The 23,284-nt window shown below is 39.1% G+C and overlaps 1 protein-coding gene across 2 annotated transcripts in view; it reads right to left on the bottom strand.

Annotated features, from left to right (window-relative positions):
• The window catches only part of LOC134653146 (protein real-time), an 86,074-nt gene that overhangs the window by 24,891 nt on the left and 37,899 nt on the right, over window positions 1-23,284 (bottom strand). For both annotated transcript variants that reach the window (XM_063508475.1, XM_063508474.1), the window contains exons 2-5: window positions 20,489-20,638; window positions 20,209-20,340; window positions 9,503-9,632; window positions 7,313-7,489 (exon numbers count right to left, since the gene is read on the bottom strand). In XM_063508475.1, the coding sequence (XP_063364545.1) occupies window positions 7,313-7,489; window positions 9,503-9,632; window positions 20,209-20,340; window positions 20,489-20,638 (589 nt within the window). The remainder of the gene's footprint in view (window positions 1-7,312; window positions 7,490-9,502; window positions 9,633-20,208; window positions 20,341-20,488; window positions 20,639-23,284) is intronic.

The following is a 23,284-nucleotide window of genomic DNA, read 5'->3' on the forward strand; positions in this document are numbered from 1 at the left end:
CAATGTTTTTTTTATTAAATATACATGTGTCTAGGCAAGCATGGCAGCAAGCCAGGCCGGCATGGGTATAAGCTGTGAATATTCAGTCAGCTTGGCAATAGCGTGTGTATGGTAAATGGCTTGAAGATGTAAGTACTTATTAGCTATGTACGAAATAGAGGAACTAAATTGGACTAAAAGCGCACTGCATAAATATGGGTCTATATTAAAATTCTATGTATTTTTCAGATGTCCTGTCGGATAACTTATGTGTATGTGTGTATAGCTTCCAAGGTGGCGATGGCGCTACGCCAAAGCCTATATATATGATCTAAAAGGGATTCATATAGGCGGTATAAAAGAAAAATCCTTATAAGTGTATAGTTCTCATAGTTCCAAATATCTTTACCGAGTCTAAATGTACACGTGGAGTATTTTCCGCTTTGTTGCCCTAATGTATGATTACTATGATTACCCAGGAATTAGATATGTCTGTCTGAGATTATCCTCATTTAGGTAGTCCTTAACGATGTTAACGCTTCTTTCAGCACGAGTAAGCAACAAGACCGATTCTGTCACGACCAATTTGATAAAGTTTTGCCCTTTATTTCTTTCTTTATTTCTTAAACCTTTTGACCCTATTTTACCTTTTAACTTTATTTTGCTACAACCTTGGGTCGTGTCATTAGGGCTCTCACGCGTACCAATAATAAGACGACTCATGGGGCCCTAGCCAAGATGACATTAGAGCATCGACTAACGTCAAACGAAAAGTAAAAATGTATCGGGCGTCATCCCGATGCTCCCGGCAGCATCCCGATGCCGAAGAAAAGTCACGTGATCTTTTCCACATTATTCAAGTTTCGATCGGTAGTTTCTACCAACGAGCGCCATTCAGCGATAAAATACGTATAATTATGTTTATTATACGACACTTAGTGCCAGTTGCATCTGCACTTGACAGATTGATCAATGTCACCCGGCGCGCCACGGCGGTTTACTATGAAACTTTCCATTCAATAAAATTTAGCGAATCTTAAACGATGACAAACAGTCTGGATCAACTGATAACCCTGAGTGATGCGTGTGCGATACTTAATAAAGTAAAAACCCGACGCAAGATATTTGGTGGCTCTGTGAGCTGTGGACCCCAGGAGCACTCACTGAATTATATGGCTCCGCGGAAGAATTACCGAAAACTGAAAAAAAATACATTTAACCATCGAACCTGCTCACAAAATGAATCGGTTGAGAATTCCGTAGAGGAGAACATCCGGAAGTACGAAAGCATTATTGCCAAAGCTGAAACGGATACCTTCGCTAACGCTCGATCAAAAACCTTATCAAATTATTAAAACCGAATCGGCCTCACAAATTAAATATTCGCAAAGCATTAATGCCTACCGTCTAAAATATGTATAAACAAAAAGAAACGTAATTTATTAATAATTAAACCTTAAACTTTGCACGGGTCGGAGTGATCAGGTTTATAAGGGTCACTTTGGGGGTTCACTGGACGAATAAACTTAGGACGAACAGACGTACTGACACTGACTTTATCGAGTTTAGATGATGAGATGTTTAATTTAGTGTGACCGTAAAAAACGAAGGTAAGTACATCACGAATCGAGTTTTACAATTTACTTATTGTATTATTTTCCTCCGGATCAAATATTTTGATCAACTATTTTTCCTTTTCGCGTAAGGTTCACCAAATAAGGGGCATCGTTTATTTTATTTGAGTTCGCGCGCCGTCCAAATGAGCCCTAATAGGTACCAAAATCTCATAATCTGACATTTGGATTTACTCGAGTTTGAAGTTCAGCGACTCACATTGTACCTATACCTAAATAACATAATTTAATTCAAAGATATGCGCCTAGCGAAGCCGAAACCCATTTAGTTTAGGCACCTCATTAATCTCATTATACAAGCGCGGTCTCTCGTTTAAATATGCATTCTCGTCTAGCGTGAATATTTAACTAACTGTAACTGCCCGGACTGTGGCTGGAAACATTCATGAAACATTTTGGCTGTAAAGATTTCCAAGTACTTAGGTACTATTTAGCAGCAACACTTTTAACAGTTTTAACTGACAATCGGATTTAATATATTCGCAATAAGTTTACGAATTGAGCGTTTCTTTTATTTTTTGCCATTTTTATATATTGTGACCTTTTTTGCCACTTTTGTATTATTTCTACTCAGAATCACGAGCTCTTTCGATCCTATTGGGGTAAAAAATGTCCCAGAGTTTTTTTCCCTATTGTGTTACCATTTCCCCATATACTTTGTATGGCGGTAACAAAAAGGAAAGTTTGAAAAGTGTATGGAAATTTTAGCACACTTTTTTTCTCCTATAAGGATGAAAAGGGCTCGCAATCCTGACTAGAAATAACACAAAAGTGGCAATAAAGTGACCTTTTTAAAATGGCAAAAGTTAAAAGAAACGCTCTTTTAGCCTCATGGTTGAAGCTAAAATTGTTAGTTAGGTACCACCAACGGTGAAGCTTAACCGCCTCGTTAATAAAACTTAGCAACCTCTTACAAACCTCTGTTGTCTCTTTCTAACAAACAGTAGGTATTATGGTATGCAAGGGAACGATTCATATGCGAAAACGATGTACAACTGAAAATACATAAATGAAAATAGAATCTACAATTCTACATGTTTCTATCGACCCGATTTTAACCCTTTAAGGTTTTGTTTGGACTCTGCTCTAGTTCCGTGGGTATTCGATCAAACCTATACACTGGTTTTCAAAAGTGCATGTTTCAAACGTAATACATATTAAGGCACGTCCAATATCTATACTGTACTTGTTAGCGAACATGAATTTGAATAACAAGCTGGCTTGTTAAACAATAACTACATAGTTAGAACTTGGGACCTAGTCTGCGTGTTCATCCCACAATAGGTTCTGTTCAACTAGAACAATATGGACGGATGCGTCTTGCTGCAGTGCGGAGATGCGGAGGGCATATGTTTGTATAACGAACACGAATTGTTCCTGTGTTATGGATGTTTTGTTTGTACCTATATTATTCATAGTATAATGTCGTCGTAGTACAATATTTAATTTAGGACGAGGTCGATCTTTGTAAGACTGTCCTTAAATATTTATTAAACATTATTTAAACATAAGCCTCTAATATTTATTTTTCGAAGTCGAACGAAGGGTGACGAATATTTTATAGGCTACTTCCTGGCATGCTCTGAAGACCAAACGATTTGACGAATTGTACTTGCTGTACTGTTACTAAATGTGGCTTAATATAATTCATCTATTTTACAATGACTTTTGGTTAAGTAAATAAGAAACAGCTGAACGCGAAAATACTCTTTTTTGTGTTATTCCATAGATTTGGTACCATAACATAACCGATATTTAAATATCATCATGACACAACCCTAATAATTTTTAATCAGCTAATTTTCTTTCAACTTGTTTTGTCAGGTATCACCCAGTGCCAGGTGATAGCCCCCATGGCCGTAACCTTCGCGTATGTCCTTAATTATGCGTGGGCGGAATACCTGATCGATACCATGCATATACCGATACAACTTGAAAAGTGTATGTAATACACTTGAAAACTTTGGAGAACTATCGGCACTCCAAGTTGAAACTATTTGAATACCTACTTGTACTTAACTGTTCTTGAAGTAATACGGCTAGAACAATTTAGGAATTTGATTTCTGTTTGTCCATCACTTCGTATGTATACCTATGACAATCAATATGAAAGCCGCTAGAGATATCTTTTTTTTTTCATATAGGAATTATAGGAAGCAAACAACTAGATGAAAACGCTTGATGGTAAACAATTACCTTCGTCCACAAACCCCTCTGGAGTTGCAAGTGCGTTGCCGGCCTTTAATATAAGTACGCTCTTTTTTTGGAGGATTAAATGTCGTACCCGGAAATACCGCACCCGTTGAATGATCTAAAGTCTATTCTTTTATTCGGTAGACTGAAATGACAGTTAATAATAGTATGGAATGACATTTCATGTTCATACTATTAACTGTCATTTCAGTCTACCGAATAAAAAAATTGACTTTATGTTTCTGCAATTTAACAGTTCCCGAAATACTTTTAATCTCAAAAATGATTGCGAATCAACTTGTCCAAAATCCAGCGATACATCATGTCTTTGTAGCAACCTAAAGAGCGATAAGCATTAAAAATAACCTAGAGGTCACCTCCATGAAAAAGGTGACATAGCAAACAGAAGAGGGTCTCGTAAAACCGATGTGAAATAGCTAATTCCGAGATTACGATTAGGAAGGCGGCTGCCAAAGAAAATCACTGTAACGATCTGCATTCGGCCGTACACTGACATCAAAATTATATCGTTTAACTATCGTGGGTCTCGCTCGCGCCAGTAAATGAACGGAGAAATGTGAGCGAAATGCACGATAACTAAATGACATTTCAAAGTCAAAAGACGATCTGGATTACAGTCGTATCGTTTCAAGTTCCGAACTCAAACTCCGTAAACCGCTGGCTTCATTGACAGCGGTGTTACTCTCGAATTCGAGCCAATCGTGCAGTCTAACGCAACTAGTTGCCACTAGGGTTTGCAATCCGGATCCGAAATTTATAAAATTATCCGGATCTGGATCCGGATCCGCGGATATTCCCATACATTTCGGATCCGTCGTGCAAACCCTAGTTGCCACCAATCGCGCGCGTGATGCGAACTCATCAACCAATCGCGTTGTAGCGGTGTCACACCGCGGTACTGGCCCCATTCATACCCCATAATAAGAATGGGGCCGTAAGGCCAGTTCTGAGATATACTTCAATGGCTGGCTTTTATAATTAGCTGACGCGTTTGGTAAAGAACTTGTCCTTTTTCTAGTAGAATATAGCTGCCTCGTGGGGCCTAGCCAAAATGACAATCGTTATTATAAAAACGCCTATCTATCGAAACATAATAACCTACCAACAGCGGCAGTTAAATTGTAGACGTATAGTTACTAAGTCATAAAGGATTCACATTTCTAAACTGTTTTTCAAATGGACAGACAGAATGAGGTGACTCGATAGCGGAATGGGGTCTCATTAAACTTTCAATGGCTGAAAACTAGTTGACCACGTTTCAGTAGAATTAGGTGACCAAATTAACATAATGGTTACACATTAGACGAATAATACAAACTATTATTTAGTAAATAACTAACACGAGTAGATCGAGTATCTACAAGCTGATTCAAGAGACATGAGCAGGATCAAGCCTACGCATACAGTATATACGTTATATACTACTGTTTCGTACCAGTATTTGTGAGATTAGCTTTAATTTATTTAATACTGTTTGAAAAAAAAAATTAAAATTTATTTACGACATTTATGGTCACCCTCTTTGTTTTATCCATAATAAGTGCCAAATTGAATGTCATCAGAGTCTGGTTACTTTTGAATAAGTTTTTGGCAAAAATTTCATTTTTGGTACAAGCTTTTATCGCTGACTGTACTTTTGTTACGACAGACAACTAATACTCATCGAGACAATTCCAAAAACCCCTAACACAATTAGGTTGCGTTGTTTCATCACAGAGTTCCTATGGCCACCTGCTGTCTCCATCATCAGATCAGTTTCGACAGTACCATATTATTGTATTGTCATCAGAACTACATACAGCTGCCAATTTTCATGACGCTACGATCCTTGGAAGATGGTTAAATTAGTTACCTTAGATTCCATTAGATAGTTACATACATGTCGACCTACTAAAAGCTTGTTAATAAAAATCGTATCTCACTCAATAAAAGTCCAGTTTTAAATAATTGACCTGATTATGACACGTTATGACTAAAGTTCTTTGGTGAATAAATACGAAACAGCAAAATGTATGCCTGAGATACATTTTCGCCGCGCGGTAGAAAGAAAGGGTTACGCCTTACGCTGTCTCGAGTTTATCATTTTTTCCCCACCTCAAAAAGTGCACAGCGCCGCTAAAGAAGGTTTCACTTCAAAAACTAGTAACTCTGCTAAGTGTCTGTCACAAGTTAGTTTTTCTCCCAGGAAAAAATATTCAGTTTCGTAATTTTCCTACCCTCGGTCAAGAAAAGAGATCAATCATCGCTTTCTCGACTTTTATTGGCACAATTTCCCCGACTCCGATAACCTAGTTTTTGCCTAAGCAAACGTAGTCCCAATAGGACAATGATATAGTCTGAATTCAGTGCGATGACCACTTGGTAGTGTTACTAGTGTTGCGAATAACGCTCATTTTGAGGCTTAAAGACTCGAACCCTTAAGACTCTCGAGGCTTAACGCCTCAAAGGCGGCAAAGACGATTTCTTACATCCATACGTGTAAAATAAATAAATACAATTCTCAAATATAGTCGCGTCTTTAAGACTTACGAGTCTTGAGGGCTCGAGTCTTTAAGCCTAAAAATAAGCGTTATTCACACAACACTGCCATTTGGTCCGTTCGGAATTGGGTTACAGAACTTCGAAATATGGCGTTAATTAGATAAGAATTCATTTGCTATTCATTAACTTTGATTAGAAGTGAAATTTAACCATTCCAGTAAAGTCTAGCTATCACTCGCCTAAAATCAACTACCGAATAACGTCAATTATGTATGTCATGCTCTACAAGCACACTTTTGACATTGGTAATTATACGAGCGTATATTTCTTTGATTTTCAATCGTAGGAAAAAAACATCTGCTTTTGACTGGTAGAACTAAAAGCAATTGCTGCTTTGTCGATGAAATTATCAATTTTGTTCGTTGTTCGAGAAAAACGCTAGTAGACGGAATAGTCCCTACGACGGAATTAGCCACATTAATGATGGAAGCCATTAATTAAAAGATAAAGAAGAATTGAAATTCGATTTTGTAGGTAACCTTATAAAAATTAAGCGCCTAGTTCCGTGTCAGCGTTGCGCTAATTCGTAAAATTCGTATTTTTACACGACTGCCCAAAAAGAAGTGTATTGTTTTCAGGGTTCATGTTTTTTCCTCAATATGTCAAACGAAAATGCTCCAGCGGCGCAACGCAAAAAACAAACCAGGAAATACGAGTATAGTGAGTTGCTGGCATACGAATGAGGGTCGGGTCTGCTCTTGAGAGGACACTCGCGTTAGCATAGTGACACCGGTGCCTGACTGTCTAAGTATAGAAATCTCGTTTGTACACATACTCCACTAACATAAGGTTGGTAGAGCAGGAGTGAGGCTCTTCCTTTGAGCGTCATACGTATATAAATACGAGAGTTCTTGTCCTATGACGACATCGCTGCAATACATTTTATACACCGGTCTTCCCCACATGTCGACATTGGGCTCAGGTAAGTCAAAGATCAGACTAACCTGGTTTAGGCTGTCGCTGCGGCTCCGTCGTGGTCCTTGGCGACAGAGGCTCCGTATTTCTGGAGACGATGCGCCTGAGTTCCCTGTTGTGCGCCGGGTCGTCAGGGTTCCATGGCTGGAGGTCTTTGATGCCCTCGGCTTCAACGCCCTTCATGAATACCTCGATCAGCTCTTTGCCTGTGAAAGAACAGGATCTTTGAATAATCTACAACTAATTTCAAGGGTTACCCTAATACGCGTAACTTCTTAACTAGTTGATTGCCAATAAGGAAATCCCTGTGCAATTGTTCAACCATTTTTTCCACTCAACCATTCAATCTTGTATTCAACTACATTTTCCGAACTAAGGCATTATAGTTATAGTTACACCATCCCAGACCTTTTATCGAACACCTAAAGGTGGTATTTATACGCCCAATCACGATGGTGACCTTCTAAATCCTATGATCATAATCAAAGATCGTCGTCCCAATTAGGTATGTGTCAATGCACAATTCAATTGCGATCAAGAATTATGGTGTGAAGGCATACATTTTTCACCAGTTACGATTTTTGCCCCGTATTATTTAAGGCCAAATTTGACAAGTTTAGAGTTCAAGCTTTTTCAGGAAATATAATAATATAATCTACAACATACGGAAAGGGGATAAAATTGTTATTCAATAAAAACCCATCACACACAACCTGATTACTTACAAGGCCACTTCCTTAAAAAACACATACAAACGTGAACAATGCAACCACAATAGGTAATTCACTTTACTGTCATTGTTATTGTGTCTAGCCCAAATGTATTAGCACTACGTGAATGACGTTCGAATAAACGTCATAGCAGCTACGATGCGACGTCATAACGTTCACTGCAACGCGTGTCTTTTTTCGGCATGTGAATAGGGTATTTTCCTACTAGTCAACTCAGTTTCTTTTTTAGAACTGTCAAAACGATTTGCTAATATGGAATTTATATGAAACATTACATCGTGACGTCACGGTCAACTCACCTACTTTTTAGGGTTCCGTAGCCAAATGGCAAAAAACGGAACCCTTATAGATTCGTCATGTCTGTCTGTCTGTCCGTCTGTCCGTCTGTCCGTCTGTCCGTCTGTCTGTCCGTCCGTATGTCACAGCCACTTTTCTCCGAAACTATAAGAACTATACTGTTGAAACTTGGTAAGTAGATGTATTCTGTGAACCGCATTAAGATTTTTACACAAAAATAGAAAAAAAACAATAAATTTTTGGGGTTCCCCATACTTCGAACTGAAACTCTAAATTTATCTAGGTATCTATGGATAGGTCTTCAAAAATGATATTGAGGTTTCTAATATCATTTTTTTCTAAACTGAATAGTTTGCGCGAGAGACACTTCCAAAGTGGTAAAATGTGTGTCCCCCCCCCTGTAACTTCTAAAATAAGAGAATGATAAAACTAAAAAAAATATATGATGTACATTACCATGTAAACTTCCACCGAAAATTGGTTTGAACGAGATCTAGTAAGTAGTTTTTTTTTATACGTCATAAATCGCCTAAATACGGAACCCTTCATGGGCGAGTCTGACTCGCACTTGGCCGCTTTTATACATATTTTTATCCGATTTATTAAATAGAACTTGTGTTTAAAAATAACTGCTATCTATGTTTTTATAATAATTATATGGTGCATTATTTCATGCATGGTCTGAAATAATTTTTTTTCAAATACAGTCAAATACCCTATTGTAAGATGTCTGTCGGTTTTGGCGGAGCGGAGTCAAGGTCTCGTGGTCAAAATATCGGTCGTATTGAATTAAATGCATTAAAGTGACTATAAGTTATATAATTTAAGAAAAATAAAATTGTCAACTAAACAACGAATACTTAGAGGCTTTTTCTTAAGCCCTTCCATGGCTAATAACGACTTACTAAATCCCGTCCCGGGCTGTCCCCGACGCAAAGGTGCCCATCACGCTCGCTGAGCTGCCGCGTTGTATTGCGATGGACAGCCTTTGCATTAGGAAAAACCCGGAGCGGGGGTCAAGGCCCCTTTCAATCAGGCGACGACCCAGCTCACGGACGAAGGTCTTACCCTCAGCGCACCATCAGCAACCCGAAGTCTTAACCTTTCCAATTAGGTAGTAATACTGATCTCAGCATATCCAAACCAAGTAAGAAATGGGCCTTAATCTAGAGAAGGTTATTAAGTTCTTACCCTTCGTAATGTTAGCCGAGTACTGCTTGATGGCGATCTTCTCGACAGTGCTCTCCAGCCCGAAGAAGTTAGTTACGTCGAGATGGGCGCTCTGCTCGAAACACGTCCAGTTCGGGTTCTCCGGGTGTACCTGAAAACAATGCTTTGTTTGTATATGACTTTTCTAAAATATAAAAAAACTAATGTCTTATCTTATCTTATTGTTTTCGGGGGCCCTTGCGGATACACTTCGACCCATAGGGATCTTTTGTGCAATTACCCCCTAGGGAAGATCCGTCAACTACTCAAGAGCTTTTCCCACCATATCCATGTGTCGGATGATGGAGCTCATGGGTAGCGTTTTAAAGTCCTTTGGTTCTAGATATCCTACTCCAAAGTCCTTCATTCTTTGCCTGGCGAGGGCGTGACATTCACACATTAAGTGTTTCATTGTCTCTTCCTCTTCGCCACACATACGACAATCGGTGTGGTCAGGGTGTCCGATCTTGGCCAGAATTCCTTTGACCCCGTAATGGCCAGTAAACACCCCCGTTATGATTTGGATTTGTCTTTTGCTAAGTTTCCAAAGATTTTTGTTCCAGCCGGAGTCTACTCCTTGCATAAAGAGCTTTGCATGCTTTAGACCCGTCAGACTGTCCCATTCTTCCTGATGTTTGGTCTTGGTATGGTCTTTAATAGCCGTTGTGATGGTTCCCTGTGAGAGCCCCACGAATGGTTCCGGACCTATAAGATTATTTACAGATCCGGTTCTGGCAAGTTCATCCGCATTTTCATTGCCTATGAATCCCTCGTGCCCTGGGATCCATACCAGTTGCACTCTGTTTTGCCTTCCAAGCTGGTTCAGAGCTTGGACGCCATTATATACCAGTCTAGAGTCCACTCTGGGCGCTTCAAGCGCTTTGAGTGCAGCCTGACTGTCGCTGAGTATATAGATATTCTTCCCTTGGGTTTGCCTAACTATATTCTCATGCACACAGGCAATTATAGCGAATGTCTCGGCTTGGAAGACAGTGGCGTAATTGCCCATGCTTGTACTACTACTAAAGTCATTTGCATAAATGCCTGCCCCCGTACCAGATTCTGTCTTAGACCCGTCTGTATACCATTTGATGTCGTTTTCATCAGAGATTGGTGCTTCAAGACCTTCGATCCATTCAGCCCTTGTTGGAATTTTAACGTTAAAATTCTTATGGAACACAAACTTGGGTTGCATCTTATCGCAGCCCATATTCGTAATCCTTTTCATGAAATTGTCACATTCCATGTTTGTGTGTTTGGTTTTTGGCTTGCTATCGCTCCAGAGGCCTGTTAGGGCCAACCTGTGTAACGATTTCCGCGCCTCAGATTGTATCACTAGCAGTACCTCCATCGCCGCGGTTGGCGTCGTTCTAAACGCGCCAGTAATAGCCATGCATGCCGTTCTTTGTATTTTCATCAAAACTAATGTCACTTTAGAATGCTTTTGCTCCAAGGGCTGTAAAACCCTTATTCACATTCAGGTTACTGAAACAGGGATCAGACCACAAAACGTTTGAAAAATTATAAAACTATAGACCATTTTCCGTCGGAAAAAACCTCTTCCGCTTTCAAACTCAAACTGTGTTTCGGTCAGTCTTTCGGATGTTAATTTACAGAACTCTAAGAAATCATAACTTTTATTCCGACTATTTTGCCACACCGACACGAGTGTAATTCGCACCCAACATTATATGTAGCAAACAATTCTTATTAAATGTCTATGACTGTAACTGCAATTTAAATTTACAACACAAAATACTCGCATGCTGGAGTATTATTCATAAAAAATATACAACTTTGCAGCTGCTCTCCCCAGGGCACAGCTCCGCCTAAGTTTGCATTTATGCATGGCTGGTAACAACAAAATTATTCCGTGGAATTCGTGGAAATGATGTCATAATAGAATTTTTCGTGACTGCAAATTAGCGTTATTTTACGTGGACGAAATAGCGGTATTTTACACGCAGCTTAAGTAGCAAAGTAATTTTTCAATAATTCGTATTTTCTGAACAGCAAAGTTTTGTTGTGGTCAGATAATTTTGAATACCTCGCCTACTTAGCTTACTACTGCTGCTGGCTGTACAGCTATTCTAACACAAGATTTTTCTCTAAAATTGATATTATTATTATTTTATTATTATTTAACATTTTAAATCAGACAACATGGCCCATATTACAAATACCTTACAGACTAACATATATATGCATTTTATATAAACTTAAAAAACTAAACACTATTTAGGCGACAAAACGGCGTGGCTCCGTTGAATCGTCAGTACGGTTACCATCAGTTTGTCACTGACATAAACGCCGTCGAGAACGTAATTTACTTTCTATACATCTCGCTCGCACTCGCATATTAGTGCAAACGGGATGTATAGAAAGTAAATTACGTTCTCGACGGCGTTTATGTCAGTGACAAACTGATGGTAACCGTACTGGTCTTGTGTCGGATTCGACAGTTTGCCCCGGAACCTCCGAAACACGACACCCTTCGGCCAGAAGTCGGCGCACTCGATGGTCCCCTGCAGCGGTCGCGGCACGCGCACCACAAACGAGTTGAAGTGCACGTAGTGGTGCGATCGAAGCTGGAACACCCTCAGCGTATAGCCGGTCTTCTGGTGTACATACTCCACCACTTCAGCAGCCGTGGCGGTGTAATGCAGGCGCGACACATACAGCGCCTTACTCGGTGTAGCAACCCGCAAGCCAGAATGAACTAGTTCGGCGGTACCGCACCGAGTCTTACGAGGCGCTGAGCGCGCTTTCTTCTTTCTTGACACCATTATACATACTTTAATTTGCATAGTTTGTGCTGATTAAATTTGTAGTCACACTAGTCACCGAATTTTTCTATTGCGCACAAAAATACCTGACATACGAGTAAGCTTATTTGTTGAGCCAGCATAATATACTTTTACGCAGTTCGTTGTGTTAAATATGATTAGACTGTACCTGTCGAACTTCAAGTCATCATTTATATTTTTATCTGCGCTGAGCTCCCAAGTGACCATGGTATAATAATATACTCCGCCTGGTACTCTCTTCCGAGATTCGCGAATGACCTAACTGGCACTTGCCTACGTCATCATGCTGTTTACAGGTTCTCAAACTTTAAAATGTGGGAGAATTTTAACCAACAGTGAAAATTATTTTAACGGCATTAATTTTAAGTTATTCATGTAGAAACATAGTAAAATAAAACAAATCTATACTGCACTTTTCACTCCTACTCTTACAGTTCCGAATAGAGCAGCCAACCATTTTCGTAACAAAACATTAATTACGAAGCTTACGACGTGAAAAGTTTGGAAACCACTGCGACTGCTGACACTGAGCGAGAAGGAAATAACAATTAACACGCGTTCGACAAGGACGGTCGGTCAGGGACAAAATGGCGGATTGTCAAATGTGACAGCGCTATCCTGTGTTGCCAGTAGTGTAAACAGAATTACCCGAACGTCTGAAATTTCTTTCGTGAATCGGAAGATATTGCTAACGAATAATTAAAAATGACGTGTTATTGTAAAATTTAAGATAAAATACATATAAATGAAAATTATTAAATTATAAAGAAATAAAGAAATAAATTAACTTATTAACCATAGATATAATGTACCCATGTAACATGTTATGTTGAAATAAAGTGGCAATGTTATTGTGACGTAGGCAAGTGACCCTCTGGGAAGAGAAGACCATGTTTTATTAGACCATGCAAGTGACTAAAGTTTGATCATCCGAAGAACTTTTAACAGTTCGGCAAAGTTGGAAAGAGTTGGGAATACAATAATTCTTTCGTGTTACTGCAGCCGGTTCAGGCTTACAAACTTATAATAAGTAAAGTAAGTTTTTTTCCGAACAACTTTAGGAGCATGTAAATTTTACTCAATTGAAAAGGGGAATTGTATTTTAAACTAGGGGGTGGGGTGAGTACGAATCGCTATTTGTCATGAATCTAGTATAACTGGATTGGGCATGAGTGGTGGGGATAACTGACAGAACGGGATAGTCTTATGTATCTTTCAGTAGGAGTAGCAGCGAAAGCGCTATTATTGTTTGTCCTTGTCACAGTCTCACATCTGTTTTATTCCCCACCGTAAATTGACCACCATGATTGGTCGAATTCATTTGTTGCCCACCATAACAAATAAATTCGACCAATCATAGCGGCGCAATGCGACGCTGTGATTGCTCGAATTTATATGTTTTGTCCCTCACGGAGGCACGCGTAGACCACTTCTATAGGATGCTACCTTCTATGCTATTTGTTTTTTTTTCTAATTTGGGTTGCGAAGTTAGATTGCACTAACATTTACTTAAATACTTTTTTTATACCATGTCGGTGGCAAACAAGCATACCTACGGTCCACCTGATGGTAAGCGGCCACCGTAGCCTATGGTCGCAAACAACCCCTGCAGAGGTGTTTGACGTTGACACAGCATTTTATTTTATACTACTTTAAGTATGTTTCTGTCTCCCTTCATCTCGTGACACCGTTTTTAAGAGATTAAAACTTACTTTATTCACCTTTTTCGTTGCCTTTTGTCATCACCATAATTACGAGTAGGTACGCAATCCACAATTAATGGATTAAAAGTCCCCACGGCGCAGTCTTGATAAGAACAGCTAAAGCCGAATTTTTCATCGACTTGGCAAATCTCGAATTTATTAATAGCCTAGCTGTTTGTTTCCCACTTCCTTTCCTGGGTTGATCAAGAACCCCTTAACCCCTAAACCCATACAGGTGAAATATGTGTATGCCATCTCCTTCTCGGTCTGCCTCTATCACAAGTATCACAACCAAGAAATTTTCATTTCCAAATTGTTAAATTAACGACGACTTTGACGCCTTCCTTAACAACTGGCCGGAAGAAGCGCTGAATCGGGACTTTGGGGGTCATGGAGAACCAGGGGAGGCCTTTGCCCAGCAGTGGGACGCACAAATAGGCTAAGAAAAAAAAACGATTAAGAGTACTTATTAACAATTAATGTTAATATTAATCGGTTCAAAGCAAATTTGAAAAGAACATTAGAAGCCTTCACGCCTTTCAAAAGAACAAAAACGTAGATTTATCTTTCAATATCCATTTGTATCCATCTGAAGTTGAGCGTCGAATTTTACGCCATCAGTCAACGTCAGTCAGCGGCAACAATGATTTTCATTTGCGATTCTTTCTTCGTTCTTTGTTATCGGGGATTTTCCAAAACATTCGTGTTGCATCTGTTTCATTTAGGTACCCTATATGGCAAACAAGTTACGTAAGCATACTACACAAATAAAAATAAAGATACGAATTAGGAGGGTCAATAAACTACCAATAGGTACTTATAGGATAGATAGGTTTATTGTTGTCCTACCTGCGTCTTTATCGTTCTTATATCGCTAGGGCGATAGGCACGGGGATAGACCTTCTAATTTCGACCTCGGCAATTTATGAGTCTGTAATTCTGTATATGTATAAAAATAACCGGACAAGTGCGAGTCGGACTCGCCCACCGAGGGTTCCGTACTGTTTCGTATTTGTTGTTATAGCGGCAATATAAATTGTACATCATCTGTGAAAATTTCAACTGTCTAAGAGCTATGACGGTTCATGAGATACAGCCTGGTGACAGAATGACAGATGGACAGAGGAGTCTTAGTAATAGGGTCCCGTTTTTACCCTTTGGGTACGGAACCCTAAAAACGGTTTGACCCAACTTTCAATTATGTTCAATGACAAATCGTATTGCTTCTAAAGCATGTTTACATTCACTATTGACTTACAGTCTTACACCAAGACGCTAACCGCTACCGTCGTGTGTAAACATCTTATCATTTCAAAGCTATCATTGCTATCAGCTGTGCAATTAATCTAGGCGGCCCTGACATGGATAGAAAGCGGAAATAGGGGAGTTTGTTTATTTCAAGTCTTTCTGTCAATGCCAAGTTGGTGATAATTGTTGCAACAGTGGAAATAGATAAAATATAAATATTAGAGCTGAATCCTTTATCGCTGAAATTTATCACAGCATCATTATTCATTACAAATTATTTGTTATATGGAATGTCCTGCAAAGTAACCCGTATTTGAAGTTACTTAAGTTAAATGGTACACAATGCTACGTTTTTCACAAAACGCACTCATTTTTATTACATATTAATCTTGATTTTAACTCTGTCACATTGCCCAAATATATCACTCGGGAAGTCGGGAACGTGGTACCATATCTCTCTGATTCAACGTATGTCCTCGCAAATAATGTCTAAAACAAGTTAAAGCGACAGAGTCATGACAGGTTCGGACGTGAGTTTTAGTGTTTTGCTCACGCTTTTCAACAGTTTACTTTGTAGGCCTAGAATGTTCTAAGCTTTGTTTTTAGGTCGTAGATTCAATTTACCAATTAATTTTGTAGTTTGTACTAAAATGAAAGATCTCGGTTGGACAAAATGGGGCAATCGTACTTCATAAATTTCATAATTTTAGTATCTCTGGAATAGAATAGAATAATAGTTTTTTTTTACCAACAGCGCATATCTAACTCTTTTCATTACGTACTAAAACCTAAAACAAAAGATGCTAGAAAAGCACACGATAGTCTTAATTATTACTTTTGATTTTATTTCTGAATACGAATGCATTCGTGAAGCCTAGCTTTAACCATAATTATGTATAATTAGGTAACTAAGTTCTGAGGAACCCACATGCATGTCAATCAATACAATCCATCCAATAGTTTAGAAGAGTCGAGGAACTAAAATATCACATAGTTACGCGTAGTCGTATGTAAAAAAATATACGCAGATACCAGCTAAGTTCCTCAAACGTCAATTTTCTTTTGAACATCCGAAACGTTGCTTCGAAAAGTGAAAGAATTGCTACCACAAAAACGGAAATCAGACACGGCAGTTGTGTCCAACCTTTTAAGGCCGCGCAAGAAGAAGAAAGAAATATATTTTTATGTCCAATAGCCACATTGTAATAGCGAGGTCCATCGGACTTAAAGACGTAAGAAATAGGAATCAAAATCGTACAAAAAATCCTTTTATAAACCTATAAGACCCAGTAGTTATTTTAGTGTTCCCACGCGTTCCATCGAGCTGAATCCTTTCATCCTTTTGTTTTCGCTGAGAATAGACTTTTATTTCTGGAATGCTCGTAAATCTTATGCAGGCACTTTAACGCAAATCATACACATTTAATTTTTAAAGCAGTTCACTTCCAGTTCAGTGGGTGTTAGGGTGCTAAAATCGCTTTTAAGGTACGTCTACACTTGAGTTTGATTTTGCGTGGGTTTAAAATTTTAGGTTTATTTTATCTCTCTCTTTTTAGGTCTCTCATAAGAATCTGTATAATACAACGCGCACGTGCACGTCTACGCACACGCACCCGGTGTGCACAGGCCTCACATCTAGTATGAATGGGATCATCCACGAGTATGTCGCTTACGAAATGCTTTTACTTTGTATGGTCTACCTGGGAAGTACTTGGGGTGCGAAATAACCAACAACCGGTATGTAACGAAGCTAGTTTATTACTGACTGGTGGGGGCGGCGCGGGCGCATACACCTCACTCCTTCCCCTTTAATTTTGAAACCTGATAACAATGAGAAAACACAAAGATTAAAACTAACACTTACTTACTAATTTTCTTTACAAGGTATAGTCTATTTTCTTAGTTCTAGGCCTCAAGGTGGGGCCCACCCGTAGCGGCGGCGCGGGGGCGCTATCCGCGACGGATGAGGATGCAGGTTCCACATCCGGACCGGAACTCTGCTCCGCCTCTTTTTCCACCTGTAACTCTGTGTTACACTCCTCACTTTCTATTTGACTGGAAACTGAATCCGACCGCTGAGTGACAGTCGCTGGAGAAGGAGGCGGATCAAGTGGTAACGGTGGCGAAGATGGCGGCGATGCCGAGGGCGGTGGCGAAGTGAACCACGTATACTTGTCATCGTCCTCACCTTTTCTTACATTGCTGTCAAATTTTGTGCTCCCCGTATACCTCATAATCTGATCAATGTGCCTTTTGCACAAAACATTGTAATCGTTAACATATATTTCAAACATCCGGTTACCAATTATATTTTGTATGAGACCTAAAGTCCAAAATTGTTTTCTTGCTGTAAACCATCTTAACCATACTTTATCCCCCTTTCTAAAATGTCTACAATGCTGCTTTTCATTGTGGTCTTTGAAACCAAAATCATTTTTACGTTGAGGTAAAACCAGATCCAAACGCGACCTCAAGTTACGGCCAAACATGATTCGCGCGGGCGATAAGCCAGTAGAACAATGCGATGTATTTCGATATTCAAATAAATATCCCAATAACTTATTATGTACATCTGTTTGTGAATTGGCGGTAGATAATATACATTTTAACATCTTTTTACATATTCTTACAGAATTTTCCGCTTGCCCATTGCTTGCTGGATGGTAAATAGGCGATGTTACATATCTAATGCCATTCATAGCACAAAAATGCTCAAATTCTGTCGACTTAATTTTAACATCGTTATCTGATACAATAACATGTGGCACACCAAATCTTGAAAATAATTCTTTCAACTCGATTATTAGAGATCGTGTAGACGTACCGCCTTTCATAAACAAACATTCGAGCCATTTGCTATACGCATCTATAACTATTAAGTATACCCGCTGCTCAAATGACATGTAGTCGATATGTATCCTATGCCAAGCGGCCGACGGGCGAGGCCAAGGCGCGGGCGCGGCGCGCGGCGGGGAGGGTCGCGCTGCCACACAAGTTGCACATGATCCTATCCATTGTTCGATATCGGAATCGATTTTAGGCCACCACAATTTACTACGCGCGATACTCTTTGTTTTTACTATGCCTAAGTGACCGGAATGCAAGTCTTGTAATATCTGATTACGATACGACGTCGGAATAACTATACGATGACCCCGAAACAAGCAACCGTCATCTACTTCCAGGTCAGCTTTGCAGTTGAAGAAGGGCGTAACTGAACTGCAAGTGATTTTTCGTGGCCATCCGTGGCTCATATACTTAATTACCGTTTGCAACACTAGATCAGCTTCGGTAGCTTTCCTTAAATCATCAAATGTTACTGGTGCCACATTTGCATCTAAAAATTTTAGAAAAGATATATCTCCCTCTTCCTCTTCATCATCACATCCCATCCTCGTCGCCAGTGGGAAGTACTTGGGGTGCGAAATAACCAACAACCGGTATGTAACGAAGCTAGTTTATTACTGACTGGTGGGGGCGGCGCGGGCGCATACACCTCACTACCTCTATCAAATGCCTAAATCTCAAGACTATATTGCCAATTTGGTTGCTAAGTCATGAAATATCGCTTCTCAGCATTTTCACAAATATTAGAAGAACGGCATTTCATTAGCGACACTCTGGTGGAATGCCCCGTATGCCTTTAGTTTAGAGTGAAACAGGCCAGTTAATTAAAATGCGATTCGCAATGGAAAACTTATGAAGTCACAGGATGCGTTATTGCGCTTCCTCCAGCCAGTTACGTTCGTTATCGGAACGTGATGCAATGTGGAAAGCGATCGCCAATGTCAGACGGTGCTCTTGAAACGGTACTGATTCCGCAAATATTAAACGAATGTATCTACCTCATTCTCAAATTCTATTACGTTTGCAAATACAAAAAAATCCTTATAATTCTAAGCGTCTTCGAGAAATTGGGAATGCTACTCGAAAAAAAAAACCGGAATATTTGAGAGGTCATTATGTCTGAATCCTCTATTCTGTTACGTTTGTTATAGTAGGATCATGTTGCAATCCTCTTGCCTTTTTGCGATAGCACAAAATCCAGAAACGGATGTCCTGGATTTTAAGTCTATTTAGATAATGTCAGCAAGAAATGTTATCGTGTAAGCCTTCGTGAAAGAGATTTACAGGAATCCTAAAAAACCTACGCTTAAGCCGCTAAAGATAAATCGAGGCGTTTTAGGGATTGTCTTTTATCGCACTAAGTACAAACATACAAACGTTCGTAATGTAAAGCCCATTAGAAGATAGGTGATTTCTAAAATGTTTCAGAATAAATACGATCTGAAGTTCGTGGGGATGGTTATTTATAGTTTATTTATTATACTGTTACTGTCATGTTTGAAGCCAGACTAGATAATATTTATCTACAAACACAAATAAAATTGTCCACAACTTAAAAGCTTATTAAACCCAACTAGGTGAATGCAACCTCGAAGCTAACGTAAAATGTAAACTGCCATGTATTAACATTTCAAACATCAGTGTCGCAAAGCGATTTCCAGGCCGGCTCCTTGCGAAATTCCCCGTTCGCAGAAATTACTGCGTGCCAAATGTTTGCAATAGCTGACGGCTGCCATCTTGGAAAATTCGTGCAATTCGGGAAATGTTAATGTTATTTTCAATGAGTACCTAATGTTGAATGCAGTAAACATGTAGTAATAATAATGAAAAGTTGACGGACCCAAAACGCATCATCAGCACGAGACATCCCAACATACTTTAATTAAAAAATAATTTTCGTGACTTGAGAATTTTCGGACTAGTTTTTCCTGTCGACTACTCAGTCCTAGCCTAACTATTTACTATGAGTGCAGATATACAACTCACCTGGTTAGAATCTACAATGTTGATTCTTCTATGGGAGCACTCTTTATATGCCGCTTCGAGTTCCCTTAATCTACCAGATGACTACGTAGGTACTCACGTAATATCGGCATTTCTCCAACACCACGACCCTGTTGGCGAAGGACTCGTTGGTGGCCTCGATCTCCAGCACTCGCGCTTTCAGGTCCAGGTGGTTCTTCTGGATGAAATAGATGTAGTCGACGCCGACCATCTGTGGACAAAGAGTTGGGAGTAAAAATCAGAGTTCTTGAAAACCTACTGTAGGAAGAAGATATACCATAGGAGGAGAGGAATGCACAGACAGGGAATCTCGCCGCTCATATGCCCGTGGATAATGTAGAAGAGGCTATAACATGTACCTTTTTCAAGAGATACGGCGCATCGACGTTCAGCTGGCAACGGCGCGAGGTGTCCCGCTGGGAGTCATCCTCGGACCAGCTGTCTTCAGTAATCGCGCACTCCAGGACCACGGGGATCTGCGGGCAGTTCGGAAACCGCCGCTCGTATGCCTGTAGACAAAAAAATAAAGAATTGATTTCTTGATCGTTCATAAGGCTTATTGCAATTACATCAAGTTGACAAATCAGTGACAACAAGTAAAAGCAAACGTCTTCGTTTCAGCTCGGGCCAAAATGCTTCTGTAAGTCTGTCTGGCAATTCTTCTCTATAAGGGTCGTATTTTTCAAAACATACAAAACCCGTGAAACCTAGAGAGCATCTTCGATAATTTTGTCGTTTTTTTTTCGATTCTGTTTGTGGACATATTTCCAGATGGCGGAGCTATTTCCAAATGGAGGTTTACGAAGTCTACAGCTCACAGAGCTAGTAGTATCCATTGTGAGCACAACATTTTGTTTAGGTCACAGACTTACATCTGGTACCAATAGGTACCAAAGTCCAGTAGTTTCGGAGCAAATGACGGACAGACCGACAGAAAGACGCATGAGTGAGTAGGTACTGGCTTGTTGGCTGTATATTTACTAATACAGAGAAGGTCATTCGTTGGCCCGCTATTTCCTTCAGTCTGCCGGAGAAAATTAAAAAGGAAATTTGTTACCAGCAGCGCTTTTAAAAATATTATAAAATGACGAAACAGCAAGTTTCAATGTGATTATTTTTGTTTTAAAATCTATGTAAACTGTGTGCAAAGATGTGCAATACAGAGTATTGTTGACCAAAATAGATAAACATTCGAAGGTGTAATCTCAAGGGGAGTTAATAGGCAATTAAGTAGATACTCGTGCGGTCTCGGAAGCCTTATCAGCTTCATTAATGGCTGGCAATTAACAGTTGATAAGGTAATTAACAGTTTAAACGCAGCGCCGAACTTGCAAGGCCGTTCTAGACATGTATTAGACATGACGTTTGGTATTTACTGTTTCGTCTAGTTTTACTATCTAATGCTGCAGTGAAGATTTTTTTTCTCTATTTAGGCTTTCGTAGTTACCGCACTGTTACTGATCAGGCCGCTCGGAACTCCGAAGGGTTATCGAGACTGCACGTAAGTATAAACTAAAAACTTATAAACAATCAATGTAGAGACGGCCTTAGAGCTACTGCCCATTTAACTGTTGCTGAAATAAGCCCTCTAAGTAGCTAATTTGTTATCGTAGACCTGTCATGCAAGAGAAGAATGCAGCTATCTGCACATAATTTCTAAGAAATGCATTACTTAGGGCACGATTCGGATTTTGAAATAGACATCTATTAGATATCTTTTAGACATCACCAAGATACGATAACGATATGTTTAAGATCTAATCTGTCAAATTTGACATTTCCGCGATTCTGGAGATACTCTTGAACGATTTCCACAAGACATGACTTAGAGATCCAATTGACATCTAATAGATATCTAACTCTATCTAACGTAAAAGTGACATTGGTTGCCCGAATTGCGCTGCAAAAGAGAACTAGTTGATATCTAAACTATAACGTATCTAGAATGGATCTAGTACGTGTCGTCTCTTGTGAATATCTTGAAGTTCGAATACGGCAGTTAGTATAATCCGTAATTAGCGTTCCAACCACGGCCTTGGACTTTGAACAGCCGAATTGGAAACATCAATCCTTATAGCTACCGCTTAAAATGGTTTATGCGTCGTTGGACTAAAAGTAAATATGGCGATGTATAAAAATGTCTACTTGCATAAGTTCGTGCGTATATAATTTCGACGAAGTATAAAAATGTGCATCTGTATATTAGACCAAATACAAATATGTTGCGGCACTAGACTAAAAGTAAATATGACGATGTATAAAAATGTCCACTTACATAAGTTCGGGCGTATATAATTTTGACAAAGTATAAAAATGTGTATCTGTATATTAGACCAAATATAAATATGTTGCGACACTAAAAGTAAATATGGCAATGTATTTTATTAATAAATATATTTTCAAATGTTCTCAGTTTTTTTTTATAATTTATAGATAAAAGTTTGTCTGTTTAGAATTCAGCTTGTTTGTTGATCGCTTATCTATTAGCTTGTTCATATTTATTGAATATTATTCGTTTTAATTTAAGAACTAGATGTTACGAGGGGATGAAATTGTTCCGTATATGTATTATTATAATCCTGGACCTATGTAAAGAAAGTAGTCATTTTAATATTCCGACTTGATAAGACTTAGACATTTGTATACTTTGAAAGTAGTCATTTTTATATTCCGACTTGATAAGACTTAGACATTTGTATACTTTGAAAGTAGTCATTTTTATATTCCGACTTGATAAGACTTAAACATTTTGAAGTATTGGCTTTCTAATACTCGGACCAATTTTTATTTTATATCTAGACATTTTTATACATCGCCATATTTACTTTTAGTCCAACGACGCATAAACCCTTAAAATATCAAGTTAATAAATCTGTTCTTTACGTTGCGGCCGATCCTTTATAAATATGAAAAAGTTATCCTTTCCGTTCAAATCAAGACCAGCATGATATTGAGAATACACCTGCAACACGACACTTAATCGCGTTTTATTCACAGCCCGGCTGCATATAATTGCGCAACTGCAATCGGTTGATGGCTAATGTATTCCTATAATGAATCGTTGCAGGCTATCATATATGCTTTCAACACGAATACATTATAAATAAACATCAGTATTTTTAACCGCCTTCAAAAAAAAAGGAGGTTCTCAGTTT

Source organism: Cydia amplana, chromosome 12 (genome assembly GCF_948474715.1).
Source record: "Cydia amplana chromosome 12, ilCydAmpl1.1, whole genome shotgun sequence".
Taxonomy (NCBI): domain Eukaryota; kingdom Metazoa; phylum Arthropoda; class Insecta; order Lepidoptera; family Tortricidae; genus Cydia; species Cydia amplana.